This window comes from Phaseolus vulgaris, chromosome 11, assembly GCF_000499845.2.
Source record: "Phaseolus vulgaris cultivar G19833 chromosome 11, P. vulgaris v2.0, whole genome shotgun sequence".
NCBI classification, from domain to species: Eukaryota; Viridiplantae; Streptophyta; class Magnoliopsida; order Fabales; family Fabaceae; genus Phaseolus; species Phaseolus vulgaris.
In genome coordinates this window covers 2,136,274-2,154,104 of record NC_023749.2, presented here as the reverse complement: position 1 = coordinate 2,154,104, position 17,831 = coordinate 2,136,274, and the positions used below count along the sequence as shown (strand labels likewise).

Here is a 17,831-nt window from a genome sequence, read left to right as displayed (position 1 = left end):
TTTATTAATTGACTAGTAAATAAATAGTAATTAAAATTTCAAAAAGTAAAAATATTAAACAAATAAAAATAAATAGTAATATTTATTTATTTGTTTTCAAACAATTTGTCTTTATCTTTTTTCCCCTCACCCATAGGTTTTCTTTTTTCTCCCTCTTTACTTAAACACTACCTAAATTTTCTTGAAAAACAGCAAATGTGTTTTTACCAATAATTATAATTAAAGAATACTTAACTTGTACACGCAATATTGTTCTTGTTTTTTAACATGAAAAAGCAAGTATCTGAATGTGCAAAATGAATCCTCATCACACATAGCAACAATCAATTTTAGAAAAGGAGTGAAGTGAATGAGGTAGTATAGAAAAAGAAATGAAATTGTAAGGAAGAGAATAATTGAAGAAAGGAAAATGAAAAAAAGTTCTAAAAGGGGGAAAAAAGCATGGAAGATTTGATGAGATAGGAGGAAAGGAAAGGGGGCATGTTAGTATGTGGAATTTGGCAATTTGGGAATTCCAAAAAGAATGAGAGTGGGAGCTAAGAAGGGAGAAGAAGAGATAAAAGTTGAATCTGGTTTTGGAGGTTTGTTGAAGCTCTTTGTCTGTTTGTCGTAATAGGAGAAGATAATCCAATTGTATAGTCATTGCTTTTGAACATAAAACAAAAGTTTGGTTTGGAAGTATCTTAGGAACTCTCACTCTCTCACACACTCATCCCACTCGGAACCAAAACCGAGGGGTAACGTTGTTTGTCTTTGTCAAAGCATGTTTGTTTTCACGTAGCGTTTTGGAATATTATAACTCTTTCGGCCACCCCTGATTCCCTACCCACCTAAGGTTCAAGACAAAACAAACACATTAAAGTGGAAGTTTTTGTCACAAACACAAACATACCTTCTACAGAGAGAAAACGACACTTTTTTACCTCTTGTGTTTTTGTTTTACTTTAGATGTTTTCTTATGTGGTAATTAAGTTAGGATTAGTGTGTGTGAAGTGAAATGTTGTGGAAAAGTAGAAACGCCAGATTAAAATGATGGGGTTTTGAAACTGAAAAAGAAATGGAAAGAGAAAATGTAACTGTGTGTTTAGCCTTTACAGGAAGATAGAGAAATTTCCAAGAGTCAGAAATTCTACACTCCACTGAGGTGTGAAGGACAACAAAACAATAAAGACAAAAGGGACCCTTCACGCATTGTCGACAACGTAGTCATGAACAAGTAGCTGAAACCAGAAGAAGGGTCCAAACATTGAAACTCACTCCCATAGAAAGCAGAACAACCAACCCATTATGGTTCTGGTTTTTTCAGTGTTCCAAGAGGCAAGTTTTGGATTTTTCTGGGGGTTTCGTCTGAATTGTTCTTCAATTTGAAAACCCACCAAGGGATAAGCGTTTCGTTGCCGCAATGCCTTCCTCTGTTGCTGACCTCGTTTTGGTAGGTTCTCTCTTTTTCTTGTAACTGCTTCCATGTTTTTCTCCTTGCTTTTGCTGAATTGGTGGAAAACTCTTGGTCCTTTCAGTTTCTGGGATTATAAAACTGAAAATAAAGCTTCAGGGTTGTTAAACTTGTGATCGAAGTTTGAACCTGGGCTGTGCAGATTCTTGTGCACAAATCCTTTTCTTCTTTGCTTGGCCTACTTTGTTTTGAATTTGTGCTTTCTTCCTTATTCTGTCTTCGTTCGTTCATTAGGTTCTTCGTACTTGGCCCATGTGCTGTAAAACCTGCGATTTTGTATCTGAATGAATCGAAATTTTCAAGAGTTTTTTTTAGTCTGGTAGTTTTTTGTGACTACATTCTGTCTCTTTTCACTGTTTCCAAATTCCTGAGACTGTTGTTATTATTGTTACATGGGATTTATGTGGCAACAAGAAGAAGGGTCGTCTTCTGTAACTTCTTCACCCCTGCAGCTCTTCTCCATGATGTCACTTTCACCTAGCTTAGGTTCTCCCAACAATCTCTTGCTTAGAGAAATGAAATCCGAGGAAAGGGGTTTGTACTTGATCCATTTGCTGCTCACCTGTGCAAATCACGTAGCTGCTGGTAATCTTGAAAATGCAAACACCACACTAGAGCAAATTTCCCTGCTTGCTTCCCCTGATGGGGATACTATGCAGCGAATCGCTGCTTACTTTATGGAATCACTTGCAGATCGGATTCTGAAAACATGGCCTGGGATCCACAGAGCCCTCAACTCAACTAGAGTGACTATGCTATCTGAAGAAATTCTTGTTCAGAAGCTCTTCTTTGAGCTTTTCCCTTTCTTAAAGGTGGCATATGTTCTCACAAATCAGGCCATCATTGAGGCCATGGAGGGGGAGAAAGTGATTCATGTAATTGATCTCAATGCTGCTGAAGCTGCTCAGTGGATTGCTCTCCTCCAAGTTTTGAGTGCACGTCCCGAAGGCCCTCCTCATTTGAGAATCACAGGGATTCATCAGAAAAAGGAGATTCTGGATCAGGTAGCTCACAGACTAACCGAAGAAGCAGAAAAGTTGGATATACCATTCCAATTCAACCCTGTGGTCAGCAAACTAGAAAATCTTGATTTTGACAAACTTCGTGTGAAAACTGGGGAGGCATTAGCAATAAGTTCCATACTCCAATTACATTCCCTTTTGGCCTGGGATGATGAAGCCTTAAAGAGAAAATCTCCCCGTCTGTTAAAAGGCTCAAGCGGAATTCACCTGCAAAGAGTCCTGCCACTGAGCCAAAGCACATTGGGTGATATGCTTGAGAAAGATATGGTCAATGGCTACACCGCAAGTCCTGACTCAACCTCCTCATCACCAGCTTCTTTAACTACTTCCAATTCAATGAATATGGAGAGCTTTCTCAGTGCCTTATGGGGTTTATCACCAAAGGTCATGGTTGTGACAGAGCAAGACTGTAACCATAATGGTCCAACACTGATGGATAGGCTACTTGAAGCACTATATTCTTATGCAGCATTGTTTGATTGTTTGGAATCCACTGTCTCTAGAACATCATTGGAGAGATTAAGGGTGGAGAAGATGATTTTTGGGGAGGAAATAAAGAACATTATTGCTTGTGAGGGGACTGAAAGAAAGGAGAGACATGAAAAGCTTGAGAAGTGGTTCCAGAGATTTGATCAAGCTGGGTTCGGTAATGTGCCTTTGAGCTACTATGGTATGTTGCAAGCAAGGAGGTTCATCCAGAGCTATGGTTGTGAAGGATATAGAATGAGGGATGAAAATGGCTGTGTATTAATTTGCTGGCAGGATCGGCCAATGTTTTCAATATCAGCTTGGAGATCAAGGAAGTAAGAGAATCAAAGGGGTGATTGATGATCTTTTTTTCTTTCTTTTCACTGCATGAGAGTGTTTTATCCTTTGGTAATGACTATTATTCAAGATCGGTTTTTAGAGATACTCTTTATTCATTGCCTGGTAAAACCCCATCAAGAGAGAAACTTTGGAAGACAAAGAAAGGGTAGAAGGACAGAAGAATAGAGGATTTAAACATGGTTGTTTATGGTTTCATTTTTTCACTGCTGATCATTTTTTCTATGAACTCCTGCACCCTAACTTGTATCTAGTATATTATATTATATATAAAAAAAAACATGTTTTTCTTCAGCTACTTGTTTAGAATAAGTTAATATTCAAAATTGTAGGACATGTGTCGGTTCTATTTCAGCTGCAAGTTGGCTTTTAGTGGATTTGGTTAAGTCCTGAAAAAGCACTGCCATATAAGGGTGATGAAGAAATTAGATAGTTCATTCCTAATATGTACCATTTTGTTTTGTGCTTTGGTCATGGTGACGACTTCTGAATGTCATGTTTGAAAGATTGGTGAAGTGTTTGTGGTTGCATATTTGGTGTAGTGGTGACAGATAAGGCCATTGGCCTCAATGCTTTTGACTTTATCATTCCACACACACACTCACTCACTCACCCAAAATAAAAAAACATGTCTTCCCATGTCATCTTTTCTTGTGTTTTGCTTTTTTGGTTGGTGTGGTGGCTGTTGGAGAATTGGGGCATGTAATCAATTCACAAACAATATTTAAATAATTGGGGTGTGCTCTGGTTTTTGTTGTTGACTAAACAAGACACTTTTTGAAACATTTGTGTTGTCAGAAGAGAGGTAGTCAATTAATAATAAGGTAGAAAATCTCTTATCACACTTTTTTGAGGAACCAAGAATCCTCTTGCGCTCACACACACACACACACTTCATCTTTATCATGTTTGCAACTGTTTTTGACAATACGTTCCAACATTTTCCATGGTTGAGATTCTCTAAGCCTTTCATAAAGCTGTCGGGCATCTCAACCCTGTAAGAGCAACTTTTCTTTTTCAACTGCTGATAATTCCTGCGTGAATTTGGCGTCAGAATTTATTCATCCAGATTAGGCATGTCCTGATTTTTTCATGAGAATTCATATCCAAAACTTAATATAAAATCACACTTTAGATGCATATGTTTCTCACATAATATATATACATAAAGAGTAGTAGTAGTAGGTTTATGACATGATGCAGCCTTGGGGGAACTTTTTTGAGGAAACCAAATGAAGCTATGAAATTCTAAAATTAGACATGCATTGGTGTGGTTAGAATTAGAGACATGCCATTTAAGCTTTTCTAACATATTTATTATTTTCCCAATTTTGCTATTAAAAAAAAACAAAGGTGGTTATGGGCTCTTAAGGGGTGAAAGTAGTAAGGCAAATTCTCCTTGTACCTCCGAATTTTTTCTCTGTTGGAGATCTCATATCGACTAGAGATTAGGATAGGTGCAAACATCATCTTATAAGTCGGTTTTGTGAGATTTAGTTAGCTTAAAGTTCACTTCTTAACATGGTATCAGAGTCATTTAAAGTCTATCCTAACGAGAGTTTATTGAGTGTATTGTGTCATCCGCTATCGGACCATTATCGGATTATCCACAATATATATTTTCACGCATATGAGGTTGGGTTAGGCTTAAAGTCCACTTATTAACACTATCTGTATCTTTATATTATTTTTTTAATTTTAGCTATACATTTCTAAGTATGATGAAGAGTGTGTTATTCTTCATTTATGAGTGGTGGTGGTTGTTTGTAATAATGGATGGTGAATGATTGAGATATGTTTTATGATATTTTTATTGATAATGAGTGTGTTTTTGTTCATTTTTAAAAATAAAAAAAAATCATAGTTTAAAAAAATTAAAATCCATTTTTCAAAATTAACATGAAAAATAAATATGAAGGTGAAGGAACTGGGAGAATTTGCAAAGTGATAATGTATGAGAAGAAGAAGGGCCCACGATGAAATTTCCTTTCATTTCAAGTCTTTGGGTCAAAAGAGTATCATTCAATGGCATAACTTATCAATGAACTGTGTTTTTTAGTAAGTGAATTTGATGTTTTTATTTAATACCTGGTGAAAAAAATTATATGATTTATTATTAGGTTTCACGTAAATTTCACTGATAATAAACTAAATTGAAAACATGCCATTAATATAATTTTTCAATACGATGTTACGATAAAAGAAAATGAATTTATATGATTATTATTGTACAATAAAGAGAAAACTAAAAAGAAAAAAAAAATGTGGTAAGATAGTTGATTTGACACTGTGATATAGAGAGACGCGAAACATATTCTGTGGAAAAAAAAGTTGAATAAATTCTTTTTACATGTTTTACAAAACTAGCTTATTCAATAAGTTAGTTTCTAGTTAATAGTTATTAAACTCTCAATTAATAAATTATGAGTCCATAAACTAGTTTATTGAATTACATTTTTTACTGAGTATTTTTCACATAGCATAATGTAATAAATCATTGTTACTTTAATTTGCGATGTTAAATATTTTTAAATTTGACCAGTATAAAAAATTAAAAATTAATTCAATAAATACTAAAAAAAATATAAGAACTAAAATAAATATTCAGTATCATTTTAACTATATTTTTATATTAATTTAAACTAATAAAAATAAGAGATAACAAGAAATGTAATGCTGAAATAAAGTTAAATAAATTAAGAACTAAAAGTTAAAAACAAAGTAAAATAATTTTTTATTTTATAAGTTAAAAATTCCTAAAATAAATTATTTTAAAATATATTACTAAATATTTTTAAACTTTTATAAATTAATTTAACAAAAAAATAAAAAATTTGTCCCGTGCATTTTAAGTGCCTGGCAAGGTTTTGAATTCCAAAAAAAGGAGAGTTAGTTTTGAAGGAATGAGAGTGACACCAATAATAGCATAGGTTGTAAAATACATGTATGTGTTTAATATTGCACCTACCCTCTTTCTCTTTTTTGCATTTTGGGTCCAAATTTCCCTCAAAATCTCAGTTATTTCAGTAGTATTGTAAGTGACAAAAATGAAGATTGGGCCAAAGGTTTGGTGCCTCAGTTTTGTTTGGTTATCCTCAGGAATGTCTATTTATTATCAATGTACTTTCTCCATATGAGAATTGGTAGAAAATTACACATACCTACTTCAAATTTGGAGAAAGTAGATAACACTATAAATGTCCATAGGTAAGGAAGAGGGAGGACAAACAAAAATGATGTCATGATGTAGGTAGGTTATGGTTCAGAATTTAGTAAACCCTAAACTTTGATATCATCATCAATAGTTCTAATTTAATTTTTGGTTATGATATTTTCAAACCTCTTACTCCACTCTACACCAACAATAAATATTAATATTTATAATTAAAAAAATTAAAAAAAAAGAAAAAAAAACACCTTCTTAATAAAAATACAAACTAAATGTAAAATATTTTAAAATTATAAATTTTTATAAATAATTAAAATATTAATATTTATTGGGTGTAGGTGGAGTGTGGGTGTCAAATAAATATTTTTGTTTAATTTTATTATATATATGAAGTGAAATTTAAGTTTAATTCAATATCATAAAATTGACTTATAAGATGAGGAATAAGATAAAATTTGCATCCATATATATGAAGTGTCATAACCTCTAGTCGATGTGGGATCTCCAACACCTTTCATCCCAAAGCTACTAACTGGTGCATTTTTTTATCAATAAAGAATAAATAAAATAAAATAAGACACTTCAGAGATGTTCCAACCCTTATACAAAAAAAACTTATAACAAGTTTCCTAACACTCGTGCGTGAGACTATATATTATGGATGGTCTGATCATGACCCGATAACGAGTGATCTGATAAGTCAAACAAACTCTCATTAAGATAAATTCAAAATAACTTTGATACCATATTAAGAATTGAACTTTAAATCTAACTCAATCTTATAAAACTAACTTACAATAAATATATATATATATATATATATATATAAAACTATGAAATATCTAAATTTTTAATCGATGTTAAATTTCCAACAATATCGATTTATAGGATGCGATTTACATTCATTTATAATATATTATTAAATGTTTTTGTATCTAGCAGTTAAGATTTTCAACCTCAAAAATATTAATGATGATTTCATTTTTTTCTATATGATAATTATTTTACCGATGAGGAAAGTGGTGTTGGTACAAAACCATTAGGTTTTTTTCAAAAATAAAGTTTATTAGAAATTATAAACAGAAACTAACTAAATTATTTGATGGGATTAGAAATTTAGAGACATTTTGTATGATTTCTATCTCTTAGATAATTAGTTATCCATGTCTTCCACACAAAAAATGGGACATGTATAATTCAATATTGCCATGTTTTAACATGTAATTAACTTCAAGCTTGAAATGGAAATTGTCATTAACTTTGATGTTATACAAATATATATATATATATATATATATATATATATATATAATTCATAATCCATTTATTACAATCACTCCTTCCATCTCTGAGTTACTACAATATGATGATATGAAAAAGTTATTTTCTTATTTATGGAGAAGGAGAAGGAGTTTGTAGCTACTACAACATGTGTGAAAATGTTCACTTCATAGCCTTCGGAGGGATTTTAATAGCTGAAACAACAACATTATATTATCAGTTTTCTTCTTCTTTTCAATTTTTTTTTTCGTTGACTCTATAAAAGAAAAATAAGGAAAGAGATAATAGAAAGTGGTACGAAAAATAACAAGAGAGAATGATATAACACAACGATTACTTTATATTGTCAATGAAAAAATAATCAGAAGTCAAAGACTAAAAAATATAGTTTCACATCCATATAAAACAAAATGCTTCTATTTACCATCTATTCTAACAATATAATAATATACATTAAAATATAAAAAGATATAATTAAAATAATAATAATATATTGAGTAGTAAAATAAGAGTAAGTTTTTAAATAGTCTAAATATAATAATATTGATTAAAATGTAAAAAAATATAATTAAAATAATAATATATTGAGTTGTGTACAATTAGTTACATGATAATATATCCCTAAATCTTTAAAGATGTCTTTAAAAATAAAATTGTGATAGAATTTCAAATTTAGATATGCGTAAACTCTCAAATCACTATAAGAAAATCATGAAATAGAAACTAATTTTAGAGACAGTTATAGTGACTAAATTAGAGATCATTTTAGGAACTAAATAAACTTTTGGTTTCTAAATTAGTTTTTATTATTGTTAAGTGGTTTCTAAATTGGTATCTAATTAACAACCAAGCTTTTGTTACCAAAATTAGAAACTAAATAAATGGTAGCTAATTAGATACTAATTAAGAAACTATTTATCTAGAAACTAATTTAGAAACTGTTTTTTTAGTTTATAAAATGGTCTCTAATTTAGTTACTATTGCAACTAATTATTTTGGTTTCTAAAAATTAGTTTTTATTTTATGATTTTCTTGTAGTGAATACGATTAATTACGATAAAGTCAGTAAATAATAACAAAATTTAAAAACTAACAATTATTAGTTACTATATTGAATAAAAAAAATATTTGCAATCTAATTTTTTTATAAAATAGTTTCTAAATTTGTATCCAAATTAGTTATCAAAATTTTAATTATTAATATTTTAGTTTTTAAACTAGTATCAGAAAGACTAATTTAGAATATAAAACAGTAAGTAATTAAATTTTTGCTAATTAATGATTATAATTAGATATCAATTTATAAACTATTTATAAATTTTTATTAATAATATATACTACTTTAAATACTAATAATTTGTTTAGTAATTTATAAAATAGTGTATAATTTAGTCAAATAATAACTAATTATTTTAATATCTAAAATTATTTTTTTAATAATTTTCTTGTAATGTTAAATATAAATTTTCTTAAAATCGAAACAATATATAAAAGAAAATTGAGTTTGAGTTTGAGTGAAGATGTGAGTTACCTCCACACTGCATTCCTGGGGGAAGATTCAAACCACAAGAACGTGCAACAAAAACAACTTTTGGAATGCTCACAAGGCTTGCAACTTCTTTGGTGATGAGTTTGCAAGCACATGCAACATTAAATTCTCTCAGCACTGCACAACACGCTGCTGAAGGTTTTATCTTTGGCCCTGTTTTTTGCCCATACTCTGAGCACTGCGATATCAGATCTGGAACACTTCCTCCACATTGTGCTGAAACCTCTTTCGTGTTACACATTAAACATCCTGCAACCACCAACGTTGCCAACCCCAAATAAGTGCTTCCACTTCCCATGTTTTTTCTTAGATTTCTCAAACGAATCACACACTTCTGTCGCAACAGTGCTCGGAAAAATGACTCCAATGCAGTGCAATGAGTTGGTGAACATTTATATAGATGTGGGAATGCTACAATTTCGATTCTTTAGTTTTTCTCAACAAGGTCTTTTTCAAATTCAGAACAATGTCGTGAGGAACTACGCCAACACCATAGAATTTAACGTGTCCTCAGATTACCCAAAAATATTCAAAGAAAATCATCGAGAATATAAACTATAACAAAATAATCAAATTGTAACTAATTTTAGAGATTAAAATAACTAATTATTATTGAATTAAATTATAGAGATTTTAAAGATTAAAAAATCATTAAATTGAACTAATTTTAGAAACCAGTATAATTGGTTAGTATAATTCGTTACTATTTAACTAAATTAGAAACTATTTTAGAAATTAAGAAAATAATCAAATTGCAACTAATTTTAATGAGACCAAAATAATAGATTATTATTGGACTAAATTGGAAACCATTTTAAAAACTAAAAAAATCATTCATATCTAAAGTAGTTTTATTAATAACAAAAAATTATAAAATAATTTTTAAATTGATATCTAACCATTAGCTACCAAAGTTTTAGTTACTAATATTTTAGACTAATTGAGACCAATTTAAAATCTAAAATATTAGTAGCTAAAACTTTATTAGTTAATTTAAATATCAATTTAAAAATTATTTTATAATTTTTTATTAATAATAGAAATCATCTTAAATACAAATAATTTTGTAGTTTCTAAATTAATATCTAATATAGATAATATAATAATTAATTATTTTTTTTTTTTAATTTTTTAATTTTTTTAATGATAATTGTTATTTTACTTCGCATTTGCAACATGGGAGAAGTCAAATAAACAGCACACGTTATTATTATGTTTTTTTATTTGCTGTAAAGTAAATAGTGAGGAAAACATTTGTTTGAAGTGAATGGCAAATCATGCTGCCGTTTATGCTTTTGGAGGCTGAAAGGAAATAAAAGGATAGAAACAAAAAATTGCTGTACCATTTTACTTCACTGAATCTTAATTTTTCTTGTTCAAATCATTTTCAAGGGAATTTTTTACCATCATAATAGACTTTAATATGTTTTATAGACCTAAAATCAGAGGATATTAAGTGTACAGAACTAAAAATGTAATTTAGTTTTAGAAATATAAAATGCTACTGAAAAAAAACACAATAAAAGAAAATGTTGTTTGATCTATCTTGCAGGCCCGATACTTTAGGTGTTTCTTCCTGCACCTTATCAAAATTCTTCCTACACCTCATCAATTTTCCAAAAAAAGTATTTTACGCTTTTTTTTAAATAATTTCCAAATTGTATTTTCTAGAACCTTCTGGAACACCTTTTCTGAGATTCATGAAATGTATTTTAGGGTGATACTTAGGTTTATAACCGACTTATAATGAAGAAGATCGTTTTCGAATAATATTCCCTGATATTATATTATTTTGGCACAAATCAGGATATTCTAAATTAATTAGTCTTAATGACTCAATTAAAGTAAAATCATGATTATAATTGAACTTTATCAATATATACACTATAGAAGGAAGAAGAGAAGATCGTCTTTTACACACATTAGGTGAGGGTGCATTCACTCTTGACTATCTTAAGTGGTCTGGGTTTAAGCTCGCCTACACATTTATCCTTTTCTCTATTACAGTTTCTACAATTAATTTTTGAAATAAACTTAGCAAATTAGATTGAGCATTTAAGTCATTTTAACTATTTGATGGTGTAAGAAGAATTTTGATGGAGTGCAGGAAGAAACACCCATGTTTTTTATTGTCTGATACATTGGGTTTTGCCCAAAACTATATCCAAAATGCCTTAACTTAAAAAAACTATAGTTGATCTTTTTACTTATACACCCCCTTTCATGTTCTCTATTTTTTTTTATATTTTAACAAGTTATATTCTACTGTTTGTATAAGCAATACTTGAGTTGACCGGATCAAGATCATAGACATTTTGGTTATAAAAAAAAGAGTCCAAATAGAAATTACCCCATCATGAATTCTTACTCATTCTAATTGATTTAACAAATTTAATAAATGCACCGGCCACATTTCCACGTTATGTAAGTCGTGCTTCATAAAATATCCTGAGAATTTATCAAATAAAACTGCAAAGTTCTAACAACCAACAAAAACTAAGTTGTCAGATAAGAAAAAATTATGTGATTTATAACAGAGATCATAATTAATTTGACATGCTTCACACAAATATTTCGAAAATTTATCAAATAAAGCTGCTAAATTCTAATAAACAATAAAAACTACATTATCACATAAAAAAATTGTGTGATTTATAACAAAGATCATTATCACATAATAAAATAAAAACTACAAATTTCCATTAAGAATACACAACCCTATCTGAAACTTGTACAACTAGGATAAAAAATGTTTATGAATCATTTTTCAAGGTATCATACATGCGTGCATGTTGAAAACTATCTTCTTTAATATGATCCTATGATGTTATATTTGATTGTTGACATTGAAATATAGGTGGTAGGTTTAGAGTTTCACCATGCCAACTCCAAGTAAACTATCACAATAACATGTTCTTGTATCAATTGGATTTCTAGATGTCTTCCATTTAAACAATTAATATAAGAATAATAATATATTTCATTGATACCTCTCACATTTCGTTGAACAAATTGTAAAAACTCTTCAATTCTATTTTCATAAACATCACTAATTCAACTTGCATTTATCCAATGTTCGATTCATAACTACTTAATAAAATTAATTAAGCACAATTCTAACAATATTTTTAAAATTAATATTTACTTAACCAACTTAAGCACTTTATATAATAAAAGAAATAAAAATATACATGGGTAAATTCCCTATCTAGCACCATTTAGACTTTTATTTCCCTAACTAGCACTCTTTTGTTTTTATTTCCCTATCTAGCACCATTTTGTTTTTATTTCCCTATCTAGCACCATTTAGACTTTTATTTCCCTAACTAGCACTCTTTTGTTTTTATTTCCCTATCTAGCACCATTTTGTTTTTATTTCCCTATCTAGCACCCTTTTATTTTTTATTTCCCTATCTAACACCATTTCAAAAATAAATAAATAAATAATAATTTATTTATTTTTTGATAATTTTAATTTGGAATGCATTAAAAAATAAATATTTTTAATGTTTAAAATAGTTAGAAATATAATTAATGAATAAAGAAATAAGTTTTTATAAAATAAAATAAAAAAAATTAAAATGTTTAGTTTAAAATTATTTTTTTTAAGAATGAAGAAAATAAAAAATTAAACCCTATAACAACATAAAAGTTGAATCTATAAACATAAATTACTATTTATTTTTATTATTATTGATGATGTAATCATGTTAATTTCAAGTAAAAAATACATGACATAATTACAAAAAAAAAACAAAGTCAATTAGTATTAATTAATAGTGGATACACAAGTAATATTGAAGTGTCTATCCTAAAAAAAAAACCTAATGCAAATGTTACACTTAATGCTTAAAAATGAGAAGAAAAAAATGAAAAAAAAGTCTAGAAAATAAAAACAGCAACAATAAAAAAAAGAATGGTAGAAAAAAAAATAATAACTAAAAACATAAAAGATATAAAATAAAGGCAAAACAAATTAAGATAAAGATAAAAAAATATAAAAATAAATCCAAATAATATAAATATAAGAGATATAAGGCGATACAAAATAAGTATATGTTGATCATAAAAATGAAAATAAATGAAAGATGATAATTCATTTAATATTTTTTTCAGTGGTACATTAAATAGTTTGTGCGAAATGAAACATAATTAATGACGAGAAGTGCATAATCTAGTAATGTTGGGACATATTCTTTATGTGTGTCTTGGTGTTTGAGAATATGAACATTCTTTTTTTCGATCATGTTGTTCTTTTATGTCCATATCAATCATTATTTAACTTTGTTTTTTTTTATAATTATGTCCTGTATTTTTTACTTGAAATTAACATAATTACATCATCAATAATAATAAAAATAAATACTAATTTATGTTTATATATTCAACTTTTATGTTGTTGTATAATTTATTTTTTTATTTTATTCTTTCTTAAAAAAATAATTTTTAAACTAAACATTTTAAATTTATTACTTTTTTATTTTTATTTTGTAAAAACACATTTCTTTATTTATTAATTATATTTATAACTATTTTAAACATTAAAAATATTTATTTTTTAATGCATTCAAAGTTAAAATTATCAAAAAAATAATAATTTATTATTTTTTAATTTATTTTTGAAATGGTGCTAAATAGGGAAATAAAAAATAAAAGGGTGCTAGGGAAATAAAAAATAAAAGGGTGCTAGATAGGGAAATAAAAACAAAAGAGTGCTAAATAGGGAAATAAAAGTGTAAATGGTGCTAGATAGGGAATTTACCTTGTGAAGTGTATATATAGACCATGGGAAGTGACTAAGGTTAATTATCTATGGTTAATAAAATATAAATTAAATTATTTGAATAAAATATTAATAGTAATAATTGTAGGATTGAAGTACTAATAATAGGTGTTTCATACTCAATTATATACTTCCTTTTATATTTACTTCCAAAAGAATACTTATTCACCACACAAACATAACCTACCTATCTATCACTATTATATATAACTAGCGGGAACACATGCGCTCACGCGCCTATGTATCCGCATTTCTTATTTTTTTTATTTATATATATTTATGTTTAATATTAAAATTTGAATAAATAATATTATTATTTGCACATTTATCTTAACAATATAAATTTATAGTATATTATAAATAAAAAATGACATTATCATTATTATGTAAAATTATTATACTTTGTGTGAATTGGCTTAACCAATGCGAGTAATTGATCATCATTCTAAGTGTTTTATTCTTTAAAAAATTTATTTCCTAAGAATGTCACACACATTAACCACTTTTGCAATTCAAAACCTCATCTTCTCCAGTATTTCCACTAATATTTTTCTTTCTCTCAAATTTGAAGAGACATTCTTCTTTCTATGCAACTGTTTGAAAAGTAACCACTTTTTCAATTCAAAACCGTCTCCAACCTCTATTTCAATTTAAAATTGTTCCTCCACATATATTACATATTTTAGAAAAAATAAGAAATGACAACAATGTCCATAATATAATCAAATATTTATATAAGGATAAAATATGAAAAAAATTAAGAGCTATTAAAGAGGAGAATCCCCTTTATATATAGGTATAGATATATATATATTTTTATTAAATATGTTTAAAATAATTAAATAATTATATTTTTTTATCACAATAAGTCAAATGTAATATTATTTTAATAATGTGATTCTTAATGAGAAAAGAAATTGAAGTTATTAATTTATAAAATAAACTAAACATCTTTATTGGAAAGAATAAAATAAAATGTATACATTAAAGAAATTGGAAAAACAAAATAAGATAAATAAAAGAGATGAAATATGAAGAAAATTAGTAATACACATTTCAGAATCTAAAAATTAGAGTTTTTGTAGCATTGAGGAAACGGAATACATGGTGAAGTGGCTGTGATGAAATGTGAAGAGGAACAGTAATACACTGTTTTAGAATCTCAAAATTAGAATTTTGAAGAGGCGGGAGGCATAGTGGCAGCCAAGGAAGACTGTGTGCGTTTGCATTTAGATGTTGGAAGGGTCAACAATGAAGGCGTTTGCTCACGCTGAGCATCACAGCTTGGAACTTCTCCATTTCTTCTTCTCTATCTCCTTCTTCCTCTTGTGCTTGAGAAATATGAAAGAAAACGCACCAAAAATGAATTTGTTGAAAGAATACTAAAATTGAATTTGCGCGCACTTGGGACTCTTTAGAAAGAATATCAAATAGCATCAGACAATAGTTTTTAAGATGTTTCTATATTCTTTCTCTCATAGTTTTCTTATATATAATTTTTTTTGCCTAAAAAAAGTAACCGTGCATAAACCCACATTTCACCCCTTTTTCTCCACTCTTCCCTAATAAAACTATCAATCTCTCAACTTTCCTGCCCATTAAGTGAGAACAAATAAAATAAAATTTTAAAATTAAAAAACACTTATTTAATAAATAAGAATACTAGTTTTAAAATAGAAAAGTAACCAATTTCTACACTCACCTGCCAATGAGAACAAATAAAATAAAATTTTAAAATTAAAAAACGCTTATTTAATAAAGAAGAATATTAGTTTAAAACAGAAAAGTAACCCATTTCTCTCCACTTTCCTGTCAGTTAAGTAGTGAGAACAAATAAAAAAAAATTAAAAAATAAAAAAAAACTGTTTTATTAACTTCTAAAATAACCAAAATAAATTGATAAAACAAAATATTAAGCAAGGATAAAGTAGAAAAACAAAGTGGGGAATCCCTTTATATATAGGTATAGATATGTAAATATATAACTGCCACTGTATTTATACTTGAAAGTTGCAACAGTGAATTAATTTATATTTTTAATTACACATAATCCAAATAAAAATAAAAATATTATTAACAAAGTTTCATTAAAAACAAAAGATAACAAACTTATATTTTCTTCATTGATAATAAATATTGTTATTCTTGAGTGTTAGTAATTAAGTTACATAGTAATACCTAAAATAAAAACTTTTATTTAAAAAAATAAAAATTTAGTATACCTTAACTTAATTTCAATAATCTCTTCTTTTCCATGCTTTCTCCAATAGATAATAATGTCATTTATTCATGATAATGTGAGAGAGAAACACGTTTCAGATATTTTTTATACAGATTATTACATTGGTTTTTATTTGTGACCGATGTAATATGACGACAATTTTTTTTCAAAGTTTTTAAAAACATTGTTTTAATTTTTTTTATAACTTATTATATTGATTTTTACCAGTAATCAATGTAATATGGGATTGCTTTTTTAAAATTTGTATATTTTAAACCTTGTATGGATTATTATGTATAACTGGTATAATTTATTGTACAGTTTTATTACAAACTTTATTTTGAAAATAATCCAATAACATTGATTAACTCAACCTCCTCAATCAATGTAATTATTGCATTAATTGTCTCATGTCATTATTATTTCATATGATTATAATTATGTAAGAATTGAAATTTTTATTTCATATACTTCATGGATTAGGTTAAAGTTCTTCTTCAGTAACATTGGACCAATTATGATTTGTAGATTTAAAAAAAAATACAAATGCTTTGTACATCAGTAATGAAACTGTACAAATTATAGACATTTTTTTTCATGTTTTAAATTTGGATATGTTATAATAATCATTAATGTTTGTTGGTATTATATTTAAGATAATGATGTTAAAATTTAGCTGACCTACAAAAATTTATGCAAAATACAACACTTTAACAAATTGTGCAGAAATCATCAGCATTTGACATGGGTAATTTTAATGTGTGACTCTTCAATGCTGACAATTTTTACTATAGTGCATATTATATATGGTGAAAAACTAAATTTATATAATAATAATAAAAAAAAACGGTTATTATTGTTTCATTTATTTCTTCTTGTCTCTTATGACAAATAGAAGACCATTATTGAAAACAAAACAAAAACTAAAAGAGAGAAAAAAAAAACCTTCCAATTTAAAAGTTATCAAAAGGGTTATTCTATGACACTAAAATATGTGTTACCTATTTTGGACATGTAATTATATCTGAGATATATAAAAATAAATATATAAAAATGTATCATAATATATTAACATAAATTTCAATTCAATCCAAGATACTTGTATATTCAAATACGTGCATATAATTAATATATATATATATATATATATTATTAAGTGATTTAGGTTTAAACTCTAAATATTTTAAAAAATCTTAAGTTTCTTAAAATAATATTGTTAAAGTCAATTATTATATCCGAGTTATAGTTCATCATGATTTTATCTTTAAAAAACATTTTGAAAAGTTAAGAGAAAAAATATATTTAAATTGTCCATGAACTTAACTCCTAAAGAATGTGGGATTATTGAACACATTAGTAGAAGCTCTAAGTAAATATTTCAGATAAACAATAATTATTATTTGGAACAAATTGAGAATAAGAAAACAAAATTTTGTATTTGAAATCCACTAAAATATCACTTAAAAATCAAGAAGAAGAAGATTTTTCATTGAGACACGAAACTAGCACTATATTTTTATTCAAAAAT

The 17,831-nt window shown here is 27.5% G+C and overlaps 1 protein-coding gene across 3 annotated transcripts; it reads left to right on the top strand.

Moving 5' to 3' along the window:
• Nucleotides 1–488: 488 nt before the first annotated feature.
• LOC137821912 (scarecrow-like protein 3) lies at nt 489–3,594 on the top strand. Of its 3 annotated transcripts, none has more exons than XM_068626721.1 (2): nt 489–1,432; nt 1,871–3,594. In XM_068626721.1, exon 2 carries the CDS (start codon nt 1,915–1,917, stop codon nt 3,280–3,282), a length of 1,368 nt encoding a protein of 455 aa, XP_068482822.1. In that variant the 5' UTR covers nt 489–1,432; nt 1,871–1,914; the 3' UTR covers nt 3,283–3,594. The 3 variants fall into 3 exon arrangements, with proteins under 3 accessions (XP_068482822.1, XP_068482829.1, XP_068482816.1); XM_068626728.1 differs by having other exon boundaries at nt 836–1,432; nt 1,868–3,594; XM_068626715.1 differs by having other exon boundaries at nt 1,061–3,594.
• The last annotated feature ends 14,237 nt before the right edge of the window (nt 3,595–17,831 follow it).